Source organism: Acomys minous (genome assembly GCF_964271855.1).
Source record: "Acomys minous genome assembly, chromosome: 14".
In the NCBI taxonomy this organism is placed as follows: domain Eukaryota; kingdom Metazoa; phylum Chordata; class Mammalia; order Rodentia; family Muridae; genus Acomys; species Acomys minous.
The window spans coordinates 88111013-88129571 of NC_140496.1; the positions used below are offsets into that span (position 1 = coordinate 88111013).

The 18559-nt window shown below is 39.3% G+C and overlaps 1 protein-coding gene across 4 annotated transcripts in view; it reads right to left on the reverse strand.

The window, feature by feature from the left end:
* The window catches only part of GSTCD (glutathione S-transferase C-terminal domain containing), a 101153-nt gene that overhangs the window by 9707 nt on the left and 72887 nt on the right, over positions 1 to 18559 (reverse strand). For 3 of the 4 annotated variants that reach the window (XM_084755223.1, XM_084755222.1, XM_084755221.1), the window contains 5 exons: positions 18209 to 18337; positions 13404 to 13537; positions 11529 to 11559; positions 10221 to 10290; positions 7279 to 7815 (listed from right to left, as the gene is read on the reverse strand). In XM_084755223.1, the coding sequence (XP_084611349.1) occupies positions 7679 to 7815; positions 10221 to 10290; positions 11529 to 11559; positions 13404 to 13537; positions 18209 to 18337 (501 nt within the window). In that variant the 3' untranslated portion in view covers positions 7279 to 7678. Of the gene's footprint in view, positions 1 to 7278; positions 7816 to 10220; positions 10291 to 11528; positions 11560 to 13403; positions 13538 to 18208; positions 18338 to 18559 lie in introns of those variants that run through there. The other variant, XR_014774058.1, reaches the window with a different exon arrangement.

Here is an 18559-nt window from a genome sequence, read left to right on the forward strand (position 1 = left end):
AAAAAAAGAAAAGAAAGGAAAACAAGCAAGCAAGCAAGCTGTTTCCTGAGCATGACAAGCAGGTCCTCATTTTGGAGAGAGTGAATGGCCACGACTAGCAAAGTCTATTTTGAGAAAGAACAAGGAAAGGCTGCTGTCTGTTAGGTAACAAGACTAATAGTGTTAGTGATTACAGGAGTAACTGACAGTAATTATTCTGTTCAGATCACTTATGAGTGCAGTAGTGCATCCAAGATTCATGGCTAAGGAGATGGCAGAAACTGTTCTTGGAATGAAAGAGGACTTCAGAAATACTTAGCCTTAGGAAACAAGATCTAAATGCTAAAATTAAAACTGTCTGGTCTAAGGGCAATTCAACCACCATCACACTAACAATAATAATAATGGGAACATAGGTTAAAAGTAAAATGGGGAACTGGGTAAAGTAGAATTTCCTTGAGGTGAAATAAACAAACTCAAGATTTCCCAAGAAAGAATATTTTCTCTCTTCTGTTTACGAATATCACACCAGCGTGACTCTGTCTGGAAAGTAGAATTTAATGGCTGCACGGGGCTATTGCCAGTCACACAATTCTAGAAGCAATCCAATGGTGCTCTTGGGGCAAGATAAAAGGGGTGTAGAGCGAAGGGAATGCACCGAACTGGATCTTCTCTCCCTCCATCTCACCCCCATCCATCCCACACATAGATGCTTTCTCAAAGCAACTGGCTGCTCTTAATTTAGCAACAAACGTGCCTCCACTTGGTGAGTTAAGAGCCTCCAGGAAGAGTACTGTTGTCACCCTATGCATTTCACCAGGGCTGATTTTTGCATGAAATGGAGACCAGTCTCAGGTCATAAGGAATGTTCTTAGACATTTTCAGTTCCAGTGCAGGTAAAATAGATTGTTGGGGGCTGGAGTGTCGGCTCAGTGGTTAAGAGCGCTGGCTGCCCTTCCAGAGGACCCGGGTTTAAATTCCCAGCACCCACATGACAGCTCACAACTGTCTGTATCTTCAGTTTCAGAGAATCTGACACCTTCGCCCAGACATACATGCAAGCAAAACATCAATGCATATGAAATAAAAATAATAAAAAAGTATTAAAAATAAATTGTTGGATGATTTATGAAAAATAACATTTGTGGAGTAATTTCTTTCTTCACTTGTGTTTCTCTGTCCTTTCTTCAAACAGGAAACATAAATGGCCTGTGTCCTTTTCATAAAAAAAAAATGATTGAGATGATATAACTAAGAAACTATCACTCCTCAATCTTCTTTTGAACTGGACTAAATTGACATATTTTAACACCCCCTCCATATAAGCTGAAATATGAAATACACATGAAGTAATACTGAAATATATTTTTGCATCTCCCCACGAGGGATGGATTAGAATACATTCTCAGCTTGTCTTTATGGAGTTCCTACTATGCGCCTGATACCTAACTAAGTACTGTAATCACAATCCTAATTCTAAATGAGACAGTGTAAAGCTTAAATTCTAGTGAGAGAATTATCATATACACATATACCTACTGGTAGTCAGACTAGCAGAATCAATAGGCTCCAAGTTCTGTGAGAGACTTTGTCTCCAAAATCAGGTGGATGACAATTGAGGAAGACACTCACCATAGACCTGTGCCCTACACAAACATGCACGTGTATTTGCATGTCCATGTGTACAAACATTCTGACATGTACACACACTGCACATACTTGTGTATACATGCACAGACACATTTCTTTTCTAAGTATTGAAAAAGAGATTTTAATACTTGGCTAATATTGGCATAACACTGGGTACTGTGACCCTGCTGCTGTCTTGTGGGTCTGATATTTTCCAAAGGTCCATGTATTAAAACTTGGTCTTGAGCCAGGTATAGTATACACCTTTAGTTACAGCACTAGAGAGATAAAGGGAGGCAGAAATCTGTGAGTTCAAGACTGGCCTATACAAGCAGGGCTATATAGTGAGACCCTGTTTCAAAAGAAGCAATAAAAAAACCTTGGTCTCCATCTTGGTGTTGGGGCTGTTGGGAGGTGATTGAGATGTTAAGAGGTGGGGGGTCTAGGGGTCACTAGGGGTATGCTTTCAAAGTGGGCGGAAGGTCTCTTGGGTCTCTTCCTTTCATTTGTGTGCACTGGCACAAGCTCAGTGATTTTATTCTGGAATGTGTGCTGCTAGAAGGTGTGACAAGTCCAAAAGAAGGGAAGCAACTCAGAATGGACCGTGATCCAACACAGAACCAAATCAACCGTTTTCTCTTTAAATCAATTATCTCAGGCATTTGTAAGAGTAACATAGTGCTGACACAATATTTATTTCCTTCAGATTAGCGACACTTGATATTATTCTGGATCTATAGCCCCCCTGTCCAGAAAAAAAAAATATTTGAAAAGCTGGTGTACTTTCAGGAGGGCTCATATATTCTGTATATATTTACATGATAATAAAATAATAAAATAATTTACTAGGTATTAAAATTTAATGTAAAACTTTAGATTTATAATTATGTAATGTATAATTAATATATTTAAGGATATAAAACTGCTATAACTTAGAAAGTATAGTTCTAAAAGAAGGATGAAAAATTAAGAAACTTATACATTATACTTAGTATATGACAGTTATCTCAATCAATGGAGAACATTCATTTTTTATGATGGCATTGTGAAAAGTAACTAATAATATATTAAATTTATCTCAAATCACCCATGGAAAGAAAACTGTGCTGGTTTAGAGATTTAAATGTAAACATCAATACCATCAAATGATTAGAAGTGTGCGTGTCTGTGGTTCAAGAGGGTCAGGCTACATCTGAGCAGGCAGAACTAGGAACTGCTGTCTATGTGATACTGGTTTCACAGGCATAGGAATGGGGGAGGGGGTCATGAAAACTTGTGCTAAGGTTCCACTAGGCTTTTGACCTCAGGTGTTGTGTGGCAGGGTCAAATTCTCTACAAGAAAGCCTGGAGGGGCCACTGCTTTAGATGAAAGCTAATTTGCAGTGAGCCCAGGTGTTGCAGGATCCCTATTATGATCCCTGAGATTGTGAACTGTAAAAACCTTCCTCTGATCCCATTGTGCTCCCTGAGATTGTGAACTTTAAAACCTGTCCCTTGTTTTGTGTGGTTGAGCCCTAACACACCCCTTTAATCCAAGAGCTTTCTGTACTCAGGATTTAATAAAGTTAACCCTAGCTCAAGAGACGCAGCAAGAAAGCAGCTGACAGGGATTAAAGAATAGTAGGGACTTTGAGTTTGAGAGTATTTAAAACAGTCTGTAGAAGTAGAAGGGACTCTTTAGCTTCTGAGATCGTCAGCTCCTTGGCCTTTGAGCTGGCAAGGCTTTGGCCTTGGAGCTTTTGGCCTTTTCTTCCTGGGCTGTCAGCTGAACTAGTGAGCCTTTTGGGCCTTTTTTACTTGAATGAGAGCTGAGCAGGAAGGTCAGCTGGGTGCTTTCTTTGCCTCTCTGAGCTAGCAGGTTTTTACCCCAGCATCTGGCTCCTGGATCTTTATTGGTAAAATAGAACGATTAGGATTTTCTTTTAAGACAACACCCAGAGCCTGGCATGGTGGCGCACGCCTTTAATCCCAGCACTCGGGAGGCAGAGGCAGGCGGATTACTGTGAGTTTGAGGCTAGCCTGGTCTACAAATCAAGTCCAGGACAGCCAAGGCTACACAGAGAAACCCTGTCTCAAAAAAACAAAACAAAAAGCACAAACAAACAAACAAAAGACAACACCCAGGATCCTGGCCGTGACAGACTGATGCGGATTTATAAACTGAAGTACCATCTCTCTTTCCCAGGTTGCTTTTGGTCATAAGTGTTTTATCAGAGCAATAGAAACCCCTAGTAAGACAGAAGTCCGTATCATGTTATGAGGTACTGCTGTGACAGATAGGTCATCTGAACTTTGGGCTGGAATAGCGTTGAGTGCTCAGTGCTCAGTGAGCTTAGAACACTTGTGAGCTGTGTAGATGACAGAGGCCTGGACAGTTCCCTTCAGACAGAAGCAATAACTCTACTGGGGCCATTTGTGTGATAATTTATGAAGCTATGGTGACTGGTTAGCTGAAGTATTGACTGTGATTAACAAGAGACCAGAACCACTGAAATCAAATGTGTTTTCCTGGGACAATTAATGTTAGTTAGCTGGAGCTGAGAAGTCAGTGGTGCCTGAGAAGTGACCAGCATCACTGTGATGAAATCATCTGGGAAGTGTTTTCTCAGGGTCAGCACACAGAAGCCATGTGTGTCTGGAGGGGACTAAGGCTGTACCATATGCTGGCACATGGATCTGTTAATTTGCAAGAATTTCATATGTAGTATTGGTTTTGAAGACATTGGCAGCAGTGGAGGGAGGGGGCTCTTGAGGAAAGCCGAGGTTTGGCACTATAAGAGGCTACTGGAGGTCCAGTCCTGGGACTGAAGGGGCATGCAGAGGTTGAGGGTTGGCACCATCTGGCAGGGCCAGAATTCCCATGGAGATCCAGTCCAGTTGCAGTGGGGATCCCAGCATTGTGGGGCCACCACTAAGGACAACAGCAACTGTTTAGTGGAGCTGGACAGACCCTATGAGGTAAGCTGGGTGTGCCTTGGCTGGCGGAGCCTGAGAAGAGGTACTAGCTGCCCAGGCCAGGGGGCCCAGGGGCTCATGAGTGGGTCCCAGGCATTAAGTACTTAACTTTTTACACTGTTGAACTTTGCCTTGGTTCATCCCTCTCGGAGTAGGAAAATACTTTACTTATTTTGATTTTGCAGGAGCCCACAGTTGATTTTGAACTTCTGAAGAGACTCAAGTTTTAGAAAGACCGGGCATTTTTAGAGAGGCCTGAACTCTGAAAGAGACTTGGATGTTTTAAAGAGACTGAAATTTTAAAGTGTTTGAATTTTAAAGACTGTGGGACTTTTAGAAATTAAAAACCCTGAAAATATGAATGTGGCAAAGCCTTTTCTATTCTTACTGGAGTGTTTTTAATTATGCATATATGTGTGCACATAAGTGCAGGTGCTCTGGGGCCAGGAGAGGGCACTGTATTCCCTAGAGCTGAAGTTACGGCTGTTTTTGAGCTGCCCAATGCTGACGCTGGGATCCAAACATTTCCTCTGCAAGAATAGCACACGCTTTTAATAACCAAGCCATTTCTCCAGACCATTTATCACAATTTCTTTATCATAACTACTTCTTAGGAATATAGCTCTATTTTTCTTAAACCATGAGACTAAATATTGAATTAGTTCCTTCATTATTTTGCATGTGAGTCTTGAAAATGCTTTGATTTCCAGTATGCCTGAAACTTGTCCCCCCAGATAAGATGAAGTAACCTAGCTATTTCTAATTACAGCCCTGCATCTCCAAGTCAGCCCCAGAAGCCAATGAAAGATTAGCTTTGTTGGACAACAGAGTAGGGAGCAGCTTTGGGGTAAGACCAGGTCATTTGCTGAGATTACTGACACTGCAACAATCTTCTCTTGCTTACTTCCGGTTCTTTTTGTTTGCCCTGGATGAGAAAGAGACTTAACCATGTTATTTCAAAAGAGCAATCACAGCAGCTGTATCTATTACCAACCACAATATAGTAGGTGAACTCCATGCTGAGAACAACTGTGGGAGGCCAGTGGGGCCCCTTCCTTTGTTTTTCCTCCGCAATTATTATAAAACCTTTCCGTCTGGAAAAGAGGAGAGCCGGAGTCACCTGAGGACTAAAGAGACTCTCTGAGAGTAGGAATTCTACAGCAGTTTCCTCAGTCCAAGAGAGAGAGGGGAAGACTTCCTTTAGAGCATAAGAACGAGGGAGCTCACACTAGTGGAAGGGTAAAGGTGACGACTTTGGGAGTAACAACAGCATGTGAAGAGCTCAAGGCTAACAACATCAAACCGACAAGTAAATATAAATTCTGCTATAGTAAAAAATTACAAAATATTGCTAAGAATTAGATGAGACCTAACAATATAAAAACCTTTGCCTTATATTCATGCTTATAGACCCAATATCAAGATGTTTCATTGTCTACAAATTGATCTCATAAGAACAGTACTAAAATACCCAACTGTTCTTCTTAGAAGATTAAAAAGTGAGAAGCTAATTTTGAAAATGTTGTAGAAATACAATAGTTCTAAAACAAATGATGAAACCTCCCAATTTTCATATTTTTCTTTAAGTTTGGACAACTGAGATAAACAAAATAACCGTGAACAGATCAGAGGATTCAGAACTAGACCCATACATCTAGTGATTTTCAGCAAAGATACTGTGCCAATTCAATGAAGAAAGGGTTTTCAAAAATGGTGTTGAGGGGCTGGGGAGTGGTGGAGTTGGTAGAATGTTTGCTTAGCATGCACAAATCTCTGGGTTCCATATCAGCTCAATCTTAACTGGATACGGCTGCACACACTTGTAGTTCCAACACTTGAGAAGTACAAATATAAGCTCAAGGTCATCCACAACCATACAGCAAATCTAACGTCAGCCAAGCGTCCATGTGATTCTATCTAAAAACAATAAATGGTGTCAAAATGATATACTCTTCCACATATACCTATTTCTATACATAAATAATGATTTCACATATCACATGGAGAAGTTGAGCTGGTGCCTTAATAGTCTTCACCCCTAGTGTTCACAATATTGACAGGTACTCTGTACACTATCATAGGAGAAAAGTAAACACCAACTCAGCCAGAAATCTACAAATCTGCAATCGACAATGGTGAACTGCCTGCAAGATATCCTGGTGCAATAGTGGTGCAAATGTTACAGGAATAACCAAGTACTCTCTCATTGGATTTGAGGCCTACTACACAAAAACAAAACGCTTGCCTGACACTGCTTGGGTGGCCATGAACCTTAGCCTGGATAGGCTTAAAGGAAAACCAATATGGAGACCCACAACTGGCCAATGTGCTGACTGAGAGATTTTAGAACACTCAGTCATCAGGACTCAGGAAGCTATGGAAAGAGGAGGTGGAAAGATTAGAAGAGCCAGAGGGGATGGGTAGCTTCAACAAAACAGTATCTTCTAGACCCAACATGACTGATGCACTTATGCACCCAAAGAGATTGTGGCAGCATTTACAAAAACAAGCCAGAAGAGGGTCTTAAAATTGGTAATTGGGAAGTGGACATAGGCTCTTACCCCAAACCAAGAAGGTATCTGCAATTGTTAATTTATGGGGCATATATTTAGATGGAGTTTAGTACATGGTATGCAGATTCAATCAACCTCAGATTACACACACCCCCCCCAAATTTACCATTCTAGATTAAAAACAACAAAAACACAGAAAAGGTACTTATTAAAACTATAAAAATCACAACCACCTTTTAGTTTAGTTTTGATCACCAAGTATGGATATCTAAAGAGTATAAAATGAAGACTGTGAGGACACAGCTTGGATTGCATCTCCCACTGACACAATCAAGAAAACGTTGGAGAAAATTGTTCTGCTGATGGAAACATGGCCAGAAAAAATGGTTCTTTTGGCAGCTAAGGCTTCAGGGATTCCCTCTAGGAAGCCAGTCATCCTTCTGCACACAGGGCAAGAGTGTCCCTCTTCCAAGATCTTCCTGAAGCTTTCAACAGGCTCAAAATGCTCAACGCTGCTTCCAGTAACACACCAACAGCTCCTGAATGCCCCTGGGCTTTCGTCATGAAGCCAATGGCAAAATACCAAGTGTGAATCCCCCCTTCTACATGGGGACACCCACAATCATGTTGTTTTTGGGAGAGCAGCTCTCTGGCTCCATAGATATCACGTGAACAGAGTAGCCGTGCTCTTCCGCTGCGCTTGCACGGTCGAGATCCACCAGGCACATGCACTGCTTTCCTGAAACACAACAAATGCACCTTGTAATTTTCATGCACAAACAGGGATTATCACAGTGACAATATCCACCAGTATATGAAAAAGGTCACGTTCTCCTGAATACTGTTTACTTTAAGCTTAACTTTTGATCAGTATGCGGACACACTTCACAGATTTATCTTGACTAGTAATTTCCAGAAGGCTAACTTTTAAAAATGTATTGATAAGTATATCTCAAGTTGCAACTGCAGATTCTACTTTATACTTTGGTCAAAAATCCATTTTAAGACTACTGTTTATTCCTATAAAGTCACAGTATTAGTAATATCCTAAAAAAAAAAAATCTGTCTCTGAGGAAATCTAAAGTAATATATGGATAAAGGGCCATCTGAAAGACACCACATTTCTACCTGGAGTTTTATAGGACTATAAGAAATTAAGAAATGCAAGTATCTGGGAAAATTCTTAACCACATGCCAGTTATTTCAGGCAGATATGTAATGCTGAGTATAATAACCCTTATTTTTGGAGCTCACCTCATTAATGTACTGCGTTTCTATTTCTTTTGGAAAGTTTTGGCAGGGGAGGGGAGTTGAAACCTGATTAGCAAGCAAGCATCTTATTTGTTTTCTCTTGGAAGAACAATTTTAAAATTTCAAAACTAAATGTGAAGGAAAAAAACTGATTTGAGACTTTCTATATTAAACCCACTGCTAGCTTTTATAATCTGAACTTTCCTACATTTAATATCTAGGTTTTTCATTTTCTTGAAAGAGGTTACTGACTACAGACTCTCACTCCTCCATCTTTCTTTGGTAATTATAGTAATGCTTAAACATGATTTTATGATGCAGGAGCTGATCTGGAGTCTGCTGAAGTGAAGTGACATTAACAGTGAGGCACATCACTGAAACAAAAATCTCCTGTGTAAAATATGGGACTCTTATAGACAAAGTAAAAACAGGGAAATATGAAACTTGAAAAAAAGAATAAATCAGAGACTCTGATTCACAAGGCTGGTGTTACACATTTCCTTAAAGAGACTCAGGTCATGAAGATAAAGCTGTGTTAGAAACTGATACAAAGAGAGTTATCCATTTAGAGAAAAATTATCTCCCCACCAACAGCTATATGGCTGGTTTCTTTTGGCCCTTAAATACTTTTTTCCTCTAAGACTTGTGTGAATGCTTCCCCATCTACTTTTCAGTTAAAATGAAACATTCCATGTCAGAACGGGATGCTCTGCATTCCTTAGAGACCCACCCTGGGTTTAAAAGGCAGCTCACTGACTCTTGGCTTTGATCCCAGCGCAGTTAAGTTTTCCTTTTTCATCTTGTAGAAGCATCTCATATTTCCCCATGTTAAGTGTCAATACAACTGAAAGTCACTTGTTGGCAACCTACCTTTTGTGGGTTGGTAAATTTTCTAAAAATGTTCATCATGTTTATCAAGCATGGAAGCGCCAGGATCTGTGACTTTGTCTGACTCCTCCCTTCAGCAATCCTGCCACATGGGCTTCTGCTCCAAGCCTAGCAATTTCCCTTCCAGTCACTGCTCTCACGTGACACTTAAACCTCACATTGACCATGATCACATCTGTCCATGACACCAATCATGACTCGATTGATCTCTGCGGTTTGAATGTGTTCCCCCAAAAGCACATGCTGGAAATGTAATCCCTAATGCTGAGACACAACTAGGCCACTGGCACAAGGCGGGTGTGCGTTGTCGCTGTAGGAATGGGTTCATTGCTGTGAGGTGGATGTTGACAGTGGGTCATCAGTACAGTGTGATGACTGTGGCTACTTACTCTCAGTGTTTAGCAGTGTGATAAGAGTTGCTATTCTTCTAAACAAAGCTGACTTTTCAAAATGAAGTCTTTGATGTATCGATTCCTTGAGACAGTCTGAGGTCCTCTAGCCTGGGTAATGTGCAATTGTGCAAGTGTTGAATGTATGCATCAGTGATGAATAATGTGTAGGTATACTTTTGTCTAAGAAACAACACATTGTCATTCTTTTTTTTATTAATTTATTCTTGTTACATCTCAATGTATCCTTGTATCCTTCCATTCTTCCCTACACATTGTCATTCTTTATGCATTTTTAGTGAATCAACTTACATTTACATTTTTATTATTTTCTTTGTCACTTTGGGTAGATTCCCGACATTCATAACAGTAAGAAAGATTTAATGTGAAACATACTCAGTGTACGACACTGAAGAGGATTTAAAGACATAGATGCTAACCAAGTTGTGACAGCTGTCATAGTTACAAAGCCCTGTTAATGTACATTATGGTTCCTGGGCAGAGCACATTTCCTTACTGATAAATGGGCCAGTGTTCCCCCCAAATAGACCCTATCCATCATTTGCAGGCACACTGGGCATACTCCCCTGAACAGCTGTTTGATGAAAACACATACCTATGAGTCTTCGCTGGGGTGGAAGCTGGACAGCTGTCTGATCTGCAAATCTGCACAGAATCATGTGTTCCTAAAAGGAGATCAACACATTGTGGGCTTACTCTATCTTAGAGCTTCAGAGTTGTAAAAACAGCAAAAATCAAACCAAATCATCACTTCAATGATTACAAAGCTTAGTAGTGCTTAATGTAATAAAAAGTGCTGTATAGGATCACACAGCTGAAAAGAACAACCCTAAGAACACAGTACTCAGTAACATCTTCCCTTCAAGTTGATTGCCTGGGAACTACTTGTGGGTAGCTCACCATCAAATAACGCTTGTACACCCTCTCAAAGGCTTATAACCCAAAAACAATATAAATGACAAGAACAATGGAAAATATGTGGGAGATTTGAATGTGGCCAACAGAGCCAAAAATACCTGACTTTTTATAGAAAACACTCCTTTGCTCCAGATGATCTTTTCAAGCATTGGAGTGAACAGCCTTGAAAATAGTTTCCCTCTACAGGAAAAGATGGACACGAGTGTTTGGTTTCAGACATCCTTGGGTCCTCACCTTTTGCTGGGTGTGGCTGGCATACCCGGCATCCTCACCCTGAAGTTCCCTTCCCCTCTCACTATATAATCCAGACATCTGGCTCCCCCACCCCTTCTCCTGCTTACTCTCTTCCTTCTCTCTGTGTCTCATCTCTCCTCCTCTCTGTGTGTGCCTCTCTCCTCTCTCTGCATCTTTCCCCCTTCTTTCTCTCCCCCTCCCCTTGCATCCAATAATCCTGCTTTTTATATACTATAGCTTGGTCTTGCCATTAGCTCAACCAGTGAGCTGCCCCCGCTGTAGGAAGTCAGCATGAAGAGGATGGAACTCCGGCTACTGCTACTCTTATAAGCAACTGCTGTCTGGTCCCTGTCAGGAACTTCTTAACTCTGCTGGAATTTACCAGCTAACTTGTTAGCTTGTACATAAGCAGGAGAAAATATGAATCGCAGAGTCAATGTAAATTTGAAAAATTTTAAAGGCCTGACTAGATATTTTTGAGTAATTCAATATATGGGTAGATTTATAAGACAAAATTTGGGATAGAAAAATATGAAGAATCTAAAGTTGGATAGGATGGCATCATGGTGGTTCATGTCTGTAATCCCAGCACTCAGGAGACTGAGGCAAGAGAGTTGAAAGGAGCTTGAGACCACCTTGGGCTAACAGTGAGTTCTAGGATACAGGGTGAGAGCCTGTCTCAAACAAAACAACAAAATCCTAAATGCACAAAGTTATTCAGAGGACAACTAGGTCTTTTTAAAAAGATTACCTTGTATGACAAAGTTTCCTTGAATTTTTCACTAGAATAGGAAACAAAAAGGGGTTAGTTATTATTTTAATGTAAAGAATATCAAATAATCAGAATTATAAATAAAAATATGGATGGTAGCTGAAGAGTATAAAAGGTTATCCCAAATGAAGAACTACTTCAACTTGAAATGTGTTTATGTAGAAGATAAAAGCAGAACACCAAGAGTCATGAGTTCAAAGGATATACTTCCCAGACAGCTAATACTGTTAAGAAAGCACAACTACTTTTGGCTTTTTTCAGAACACGTCCAGATTCTAGTGCTGTGCTGTGTGGCTGTTATGATTCAGGTGTGGCAAGGCAATGGCTCAGGAAGCAGCCAGCATTGAAAAGATGCTGTATTCCTCACAACTCCCCAGGAAGGAGTGGCTTGCCATGCACAGTGCTGTGGGGAAGTGCCATGCCAGTTATGAGGCAGAGGGGGACAGTAACACAGACAGGAGCCTTTGATTCTCCTGTGTGGGAAGGAGCAGGCATCAGTGGTAAACAGACACAGACTAACTTGACTGGGCTCAGGGATGTAGAGCTGTCCCTAGCTGCTGGAACTGAGCTGAGGTGTTAGGGCACAGGAAAAGCTGTCTGGAGGTATAAAGATTGACAAAGAATGTTATTGCCTGTGTAGTTGGTTTGGATATGTAAGCTTTAGACAAGTTGTTTATTTAGACATCAAACATCAGAAAAAAAATTAACCAGAAATTAAAGCAACCATGACTATTAAAGGTAACGTGTGTTTCATACAGTCCCTTAGAGTGCTGTAGCCTTCACTCTATTAACTCACTAAATTTAGGCCTGTATATAATGCTACTAATTCCATTAGTATCCATTAAAAATCATTTGTGGTTTTATATATTTTAGAAACAGAAGAGTATAAGTCACACCTCTACTTTTGGTGAATTAGTTAGTTTTCATACACCAAGAAATAGATGTTCTGAATAGTCAGCTCCAAGGGCATGGAGCAAAATGACAGTAAATCTACAAGGCTATAAAAAAGGTGACATGAAATTGAGATTTCTGAATCAGTAAAACTAGAACATAAATCTGAATAGGTCAAATTAACACTTGTATGTATCTGTTAGACTTACATATTTCATAGAGCACTGTAAAAACACACATTTGATCAGATTTAAACTGTTCAACAGGCCTCAAAATACACATATATAAGTAAATTATATACATAAATACACTCTATCTATCTCCCATCTTTCCATGCCTTCTTTGGTTCTCTTTCACCTTGTGAATTGTGGCAAGAACAAAATAATGAAAGAAGAAAAGATTTGTTTCATACTGTTACTTACATTAGAGATTTTAAGTAAATTCTAATAAAAATTTTCTATGGTTTCTAAAAATAATTATGCAATTGATTTTGTGTCCTAGGAAACTATTTTGACACAGGACTGGTGTATTTAGCTTCTGATTCTCAATAACTATGAACCATGAGAGTGAAATGTCACATAGGATTGTCCTCCAATAAAAGTGATGAGAATTAAAGTTTCTTTGTCATCTATGTGGGATAAGAAGGATCATAAAAGTCCCTATCAAATCTAATCAACAACTGTTAATACTATTTTTAAATTAAAAATTTTTATTTAGTTGCTGTTTGTGCATATGTGTGTATGAGGGTGGGTGTGAATGCCATGGCACATGTGTGTAGGTCAGAGGGTCCTGGGGAGCAGAGGGGCCTTGAACTCACAGAGATCTGCCTGCATCTGTCTTCTGAGTGCTAGGAATAAAGGAGTGTACCATCACAACCTGGCTTTCACTGTAACTTGATTTAAACAAGTCTTGTGTACCAACTGACCCCCATACTGGTGTCTTAGGTAAAACGCTAAAGTTCACCTTTTTGGAAAATTAAACTTTGACGTGTTCTGAATGAACCCATAACAGCACGGGCAGGTGATGAAAGACGCTCGTGTTTGGATGCAGTGCTCTATCACCATGTCTGTTGCCACTCCACAAGCATGCAAAGCTACCTGGAAGACAAAACCAGACCTTAGCATTAGGCTTGCTCTTAACTAAATTCTGAGTACTTAAAAGGAACCTGAGTTCAACTCAGGAGACCTAGCTGACAAAGTATGAAGCAAGAGATGAGCAAGGCGAGTCATAAAAACTTTCAGGAGAAAGCAACACACAACACACCTAATTACAACTGAATATTTGTTAGAAGGAATCAGAGCAACCCAAGGAGGGTATCATAGACCAAAAATGGGGATATTTGAGCATTCATAGAAAAAAAAAGCCAATGGATCAAGTACAAATCAAGTAAATTTGATCAAATATCAAATTTATGACCCAATAGTGATACTTTAAAAATCCCAGATGAAAAAAAAACCTAATTGGTTATTTGTGGTAGATAGCCGCCTCATTTTGATAAATGGGAAATGCTGAGGAAGAACTAATTGTTTTGCTATGTGCACCGTACCACTGGGTAACCATTTGTTGATAATGGAATGTAAACGAGGACAGAATGATAAGTTAGATTAATGCCATTCTGTAGTTTTTAACCTACAGGGAAGGAGGGCCAGTAATTACAAATGCTGCTAATGTAGAGGCAACCAGACACACACTAGCACCCACGACACAGTCTAACCCCAGACTGAGGCAGAATCTAATTATGCTTCTGCAGTTTAGATCTTATTTGTTAAAGCATAGACAAAGGGGCCAGGGCAACAAGTGAAACAGAAGCATGTGATAAGTAAAATGCATATGTGAAAACTATAAAGGACAATTAACAAGGCTTTGCAAACATATTGCAGGGGAGAACGAATGAGCCAGGGACTGTCCCCTAAAGCCACTGCATCTAATTCCTAGAACTTACAGCCAAGCAAAAAAGACTGGCAGATGTACAATATGGGTGGATTCAATCAAGTTACATGATTTCTTAAAAGCACGAGAGGAACCCAGGGAGACAGCACAGGTCAGAAAGATGTAAATCAAAGTGTAGAAAGCCACCACACAGGCTTCCACAGGGAGAGGACCAGGGAACGTGGGTGGCCTCCAGAAGCTGAGGACTCTTGGCCCATAGCCAGAAGGCAAACCTGGATCTTAGTTGTATAACTTCAGGAAACTAAGTTTTAAGCATCAGTGTGCCCCCAGCACTGCTCAGAGCCTCCGGACAGGAGTCCACTCCGGACTGACTTTTCTTGTAATCTAGATTTCTGTTGGATAATAACAGTTACTTTGAGATGCCTAGTTTGTGGTAGCTTACCAGGGCACATATAGAAAAGGAAAGTCTTTCAGATTAACTACTTGAGTTTTTGAAAGTTAAAAAGACTTGATTATAAAATATTGCAATAAAAAATAGTCACACTCTGAAGTCCATCAGACCTACAGCCTACACATGCCAATCTTTATATCCTCTCTCGGTTCCGAACTGGGTCATCTTGACAGGAGCCGATGGCTCAAGTGCCAGGGCGCAGCCTTGCCTTCCCAGTCAGGGCACAGGAGGCTTCTTGCATGCAACACTAGTGTAGAGGGCGTCTGCAGCAGCATGAATGCGAATGATTGTGTTGAGCAGTTTGCCTTTTAGTTTGATCATTAAAGGCTCGCAGTTCCAGAAATGAAATAATTTATTCATTCACTATCTTAGTCATCAAAAAGGCTCTATGGTCTTCTTATTTATCAATATGATGCTAGTTGTGAAGAATAAAATATCAAAACTGTAAAAGCATCTGAGTCTGTGCTCTGTTATAGTACCAATGGAATCCAAAGTACTGAGTATATCAATTTAATTATATATGTTTGAACAAATCCAAAATTCTGGTAATAACTGACATGTGGCTCACTGTGTCAGGCAATAGCCTGGGCTATCTGAGATCTGGCTCAAAAAAGAAAAAACAAACAAATGTAAAAGAAATATAGATAGAAACATTAAAAGGAGGAAAGGTGGAGTAAATCATGAAGTCCTCTGGAGGAGGTGGCATTTAAGGAGGGCCTTGTAGGACAGACAGACAAGAAGATGGGGGCTATCACAGAAACCTACCACTACTGGTCCCAAAGCTAAGAGCAACTGAGTCTCCAGAGCCAATTCTATATCTACAACACAATCTGAGGCTCAGCGAACACTGTGAAAGACAGGGTGAAAATATTGTAAGAGCCATAGGAGTAGGCCAGCTACTGCGAGATGATGTCTTTTAATTATGACGGCCATGTTGCACCCTTGAAATCTTAATAATGTGGTCTCCTAGACAAGAGCTAGTCAATGAGAGCATCAGTCATATGCCAACACAGGTGGGGGAAGCGTCACAAATCCTTTCTCCTAGATTAGGAGCTACAGGTATTTAATGGCTGCTAAGAGAAGAAGAATCAGTCTTCTCCAAGGAGCAGCCCCTGCATAGGTTATACAATCCCAAGAGGCCACCTTAAACACATATGCCGAGTCAACACTAAATGACTCGGCAGACTGTATTCATATGTACATACACACATACATATGTATATATGTCACAATAATTAAAAAGGAAGGAGTCATAAAATTGAAAGGGACTGGAGGGACCTGGAAGAAAGTTGAGGGGGTAGAGGGTAGTGTGGAAATGATATAAATACTAAAAAATATTAATACATTTAAAATTGCATTAATGCTATACTTTTATAAGTAATCTTTTATTAAAAGCATCCTTTAAAGTACTCAATACTTATTGAAATCAGGGATCATACATTAAAAATGATAAAACAATTCTAAAAACAGTTTTTTAGATGCTTCTTATTTTGGAAAAAATATATTTTCTCTATGACATATATTAGTCCTTAAAACTAAAACCAGGATTAATAAAACAGTATCCTTATAATACTTAAATATTGTTTTGAAGGAAAAATACAAATAATCCATGACTAACAAAGGTTACACTTATTTACTTTATGGTGATGCAAAAGTAACATGCATTCAGTGAACACCACCATGTTTGAAACACGAGGCTTCCTGGGCTAACAGTACATAGGATAAGGCTCACTGTAGTACTGGGCCGCAGCACAGCTTAGTCATCAGCCAGCCACGTGATTACAGGGCACATGAGCAGTGCCTTACAGTGTTTAGTGTTAACAATCTACACACTTTTACTTTTGGCAGTCTCTATTATTGGCTTATTAGTTAAACCCATAAAAGTCAAGGAGCACACATCCATGTCACATATAATCCTTTAACATGTATTTCACATATTTATTTTTATATGGACTGCTTAGATGTCTGTGAATATGAAAATAGTATATTGAGTGTACTCTCTTACAACAGTAAAAATAATAAACAAAACAAAGAAATCATTATAAAGCACATGGGGCAGCCAAAGTAAATATGGAAGGGAAAAATCCATGATCAATCTATAATAATGAAATATAAAAAAATACTGACTCAAAAAGGACAAACATATTTTAATTGATGTTGCTGAATTATATACGTGGAAGTTATAAGAATATCAGAATGACTGCATACCTGTAGCCACAAAGGACAAACAGAACTAGGGCCAATGAGGTAAAAATGCCATGTTTAAGAGGGAAGTACAGGAGAGCAATCCCTGTATTTTAACATTTTACTGTATCTAAACAGGACATAAACTGGATGCCTTTTAGGTAAAAAAAAAAAAAAAAAAAAAAAAGCAAAGCAGACCTTCAACATTTTCAGTGTTTAAGATATGAATTTTAGTACATAAAAGTAACAGGTACTACAAAGTTCTGAGCTCCAGACCCGTTCTACCCAGTAAGATGTGAACACACAGTATGGATGAGGCAGTGACCCAGCAATACATCAAAGTTGCTGTGAAAACGCCAAGATCTATCATAGTTACATACATTAAGAAAGTAAGAAGAATATGCCGAATAGCTAGGGAAGCATTTATGACAACGTTCAGCCAAGGAAGGACGCAGGTTGTGGCTCTGCAAGGTTCACTCCTGCATAAGCCAGCATTTGTATTTGTGCATGAATACGTAGTAAAGATCAAAAGGTATTTATAATACTTATTGTCTAGTATACAAGAGATGGGTTTTCATATTACAAGGTATTCATTGCTTTGAGCATGTATTTGTATTAAATAAGATTTTTTAAATAAATAGAAGTATTAGCAAGATACTAGACCTTAATGAAGCACAAATTCCACAAGAGTCCAGAACCTGCAGTCAGCTATGAACTGCCTCGTAATTATCCCTAACATAACTTGGTCTAAGGATTCAAAACTAAAACCTCAACACTTGGAAGTTCAAAATAACATGTAGATATCAAAACTCTGTTAAAGAGACATGGTGTGTATGGGTTATTATCAAGTTATTTTTCCCTTATATATATATATATTTTTTATTTTGTTTTATGCTATTCTGCTGGTTTAAGAAAAATGCAGACGAAGGCAAGGTGAGCCACTTTAAGCCACTCATTCCGCTAATAGCCACAGCTCAGCATTTTCTTTGTGCTAACGCGGTTTTGGCACTGATCACCTTCCAGGGCAGCAGGTACAGTTCTTGTCCAAAGGAGGGACAGATGTTATCTGCCACACAATGGGAAAGGGCTATGAGTGGACTGATGTCATGCTACACCCAATAGGGAAAGTATATGAAGCTACACATTTCTTTGTTTAGGAAAGAATACAATATTGTTTTCTTTAATCTAATGAGTAACATTATTAGTTAGTGAATTAGAGAAAGTGAAATTATGGACTACTTACCCCAATGTTAAACATTCCTGTAAAATACTCCATATTTGCTTGAATGAACCAAATATTGCTTAAACCTAGTTCGTCACTTCTCTTCTTAGCACGTATTAATGATAATTCCTTGTTTTCTATTAATGTAACCTAGATTTTATGCAGAAAAACATCCAGTATATTCAGTAACAATTCAGACATTAGCAATATGAATTATTACTATATTTCACATCTTAACAAAGTAGAATGTATTTACTAATGCTCTATTCTGTATGACAGTTCACCTGGTATAAAAACGAACAATGCTTTGAGCTCTTAAAGCTTAGCCATGTGATGATATAAATGAAAGAAAGGGAAATAACAGTGTGCTAG